Source organism: Capsaspora owczarzaki (assembly GCF_000151315.2).
Source record: "Capsaspora owczarzaki ATCC 30864 unplaced genomic scaffold supercont2.18, whole genome shotgun sequence".
Lineage (NCBI taxonomy): Eukaryota > Filasterea > Ministeriida > Capsasporidae > Capsaspora > Capsaspora owczarzaki.
Genome location: NW_011887309.1, coordinates 168161 through 170547, shown reverse-complemented (window position 1 = coordinate 170547; position 2387 = coordinate 168161). Strand labels below are relative to the sequence as shown.

The 2387-nt window shown below is 54.1% G+C and overlaps 1 protein-coding gene across 1 annotated transcript; it reads right to left on the bottom strand.

Annotated features, from left to right (window-relative positions):
• Positions 1 to 14: 14 nt before the first annotated feature.
• On the bottom strand, positions 15 to 2254 carry CAOG_09188 (hypothetical protein; the record flags this gene model as incomplete). The annotated part of the gene is made up of 8 exons (XM_011272603.1): positions 15 to 1171; positions 1242 to 1429; positions 1488 to 1559; positions 1626 to 1697; positions 1764 to 1835; positions 1900 to 1971; positions 2048 to 2119; positions 2184 to 2254. Coding segments are annotated over 8 exons (1776 nt in total), but the record flags the coding sequence as incomplete, so codon positions are not given.
• Positions 2255 to 2387: the final 133 nt, after the last annotated feature.

Genomic DNA, 2387 nt, shown 5'->3' with positions numbered 1-2387 from the left:
GCGGAGGCTTTGGACGCTTCTGTTGCAGCTGACGCAGCTGATGCAATCGAGGCAGACGATGCAGTAGCGACGGACGCAAACGATGCAGTGAGCGCCGAGGTCGCGGAAACATCAGATGCAATGGATGCGGATGACGCGCTTGCAGCTGATGCAATCGAGGCTGAAGATGCAGACTGAGTAGACGCAACTGAAGCGGCGGAAGCTTCGGATGCTTGTGTCGCTGCCGACGCAACTGAAGCGGCGGAGGCTTTGGATGCTTGTGTCGCAGCTGACGCAGCTGACGCAACAGATACAACCGAGGCAGATTGCGTCGACGCAGCAGAGGCGGCGGAGGCTTTGGACGCTTCTGTTGCAGCTGACGCAGCTGATGCAATCGAGGCTGACGATGCAGTAGCGACGGACGCAAACGATGCCGAGATCGCCGAGATCGCGGAAACATCAGATGCGATGGATACTGACGACGCGCTTGCAGCAGATGCAATTGACGCTGACGATGCAGCTTGTGTAGACGCAACTGAAGCGGCAGAGGCTTTGGATGCTTGTGTCGCTGCCGACGCAACTGAAGCGGCGGAGGCTTTGGATGCTTGTGTCGCAGCTGACGCAGCTGACGCAACAGATGCAACCGAGGCAGATTGCGTCGACGCAGCAGAGGCGGCGGAGGCTTTGGACGCTTCTGTTGCAGCTGACGCAGCTGATGCAATCGAGGCAGACGATGCAGTAGCGACGGACGCAAACGATGCAGTGAGCGCCGAGGTCGCGGAAACATCAGATGCAATGGATGCGGATGACGCGCTTGCAGCTGATGCAATCGAGGCTGAAGATGCAGACTGAGTAGACGCAACTGAAGCGGCGGAAGCTTCGGATGCTTCTGTAGCAGCTGACGCAGCAGATGCAACCGAGGCTGACGATGCAGTAAAGATGGAAGCAAACGATGCCGAGAGCGCCGAGGTCGCGGAAACCTCAGACGCAATGGACGCGCTTGCGGCGGATTGCATTGATTCGACTGAAGCGACCGAGGCGACAGATGCGTTGGTTGCAGGTGATGCGAGGCAGAAGCTGCCCATCATAAGATAACCTTCATAGCACTGAGTGCAGGGCTCGGATGAATTGCAGGTCAGACAATTGGTCCCGCAACACGCACTGGACCCAGCGGCGTAGCAAGTGGCGCAGGCTGCATCACACTCTGCAATACAAATGTCAGTCGAGTCATCCATACGGATTGCAGTCATCGCGGAACTTACTGTATGGGGAGGATGCTGTGCCGTACATGCTGGGCGGAGCGACAGTGTTCCCACCGAAGGTAAAGTTGTTGGGAATCACCGATTGTGAAACCTGAGCAGTTGACAGGTCACGGGACAAGTGACTGACATTTCTCAAGCCCTTAAACAAACCAGGCGGCAAGGTGGTGAAGGGATTCCGATTCAAATATCTGGAAGTACCGTAAGTAAGAAGCAAATCAGACGCCTGCACTACGAGCCCTTGCTTACATTCCAACCAGCGTGGTAAGGTCTGAGAATGCGTTTGCAGAAATGCTGGTGATCAGATTGACTTGCAGCCATCTACAGATAGAATCGCAAACGAGTGAGCCGTTTGTGTGTGATCCATCATTTGCTTTACTTGCTTACAATTCCCTCAGCGCAGTCAGACCAGTAAATGCGATTGCAGAAATGCTGTCGAGCTGGTTTTGTTGCAAATATCTACAGATAGAGTTACCAACAAAGTGAGCGTGTGTGTGTGTGACTCGCATGTCTTAGCTTCCGTACAGGGCAGTCAGCGCGGTCAGGCCTGTAAATGCGTTTGCAGAAATGCTGGTGATCGTGTTGATGGAAAGAATTCTACAGAGTGTGTCACGAATGAGCGAGCTGTTGGTACGTGATTCGCATGACACTGCCTGCTTACAGTGTCGTCAACGCGCCCAGGTCGGTGAATGCGCCTGCGGAAATGCTGGTGATCTGGTTGGCATCGAGTTGTCTACAGATCGTGTCGCCAACGAGTGAGCCTGTGTGTGTGTGGGGCGGGGGGGATTCGCATGTCTTAGCTTGCGTACAGAAAAGTCAGCGCGGTCAGGCCTGTAAATGCGTTTTCAGAAATGCTGGTGATCTTGTTGGTGGAAAGAATTCTACAGATTGTGTCACGAATGAGCGAGCTGTTGGTACGTGATTCGCATGACACTGCCTGCTTACAGTGTCGTCAACGCGCCCAGGTCGGTGAATGCGCCTGGGGAAATGCTGGTGATCTGGTTGACATAGAGTCGACTACAGATAATGTCGCAAACGAGTGAGCTATTGGTGTGTGTGTGTGTGTGTGTGTGTGTGTGTGTGTGTGTGTGTGTGTGTGTGTGTGTGTGTGTGTGTGTGTGTGTGTGTGTGTGTGTGTGTGTGTGTGTG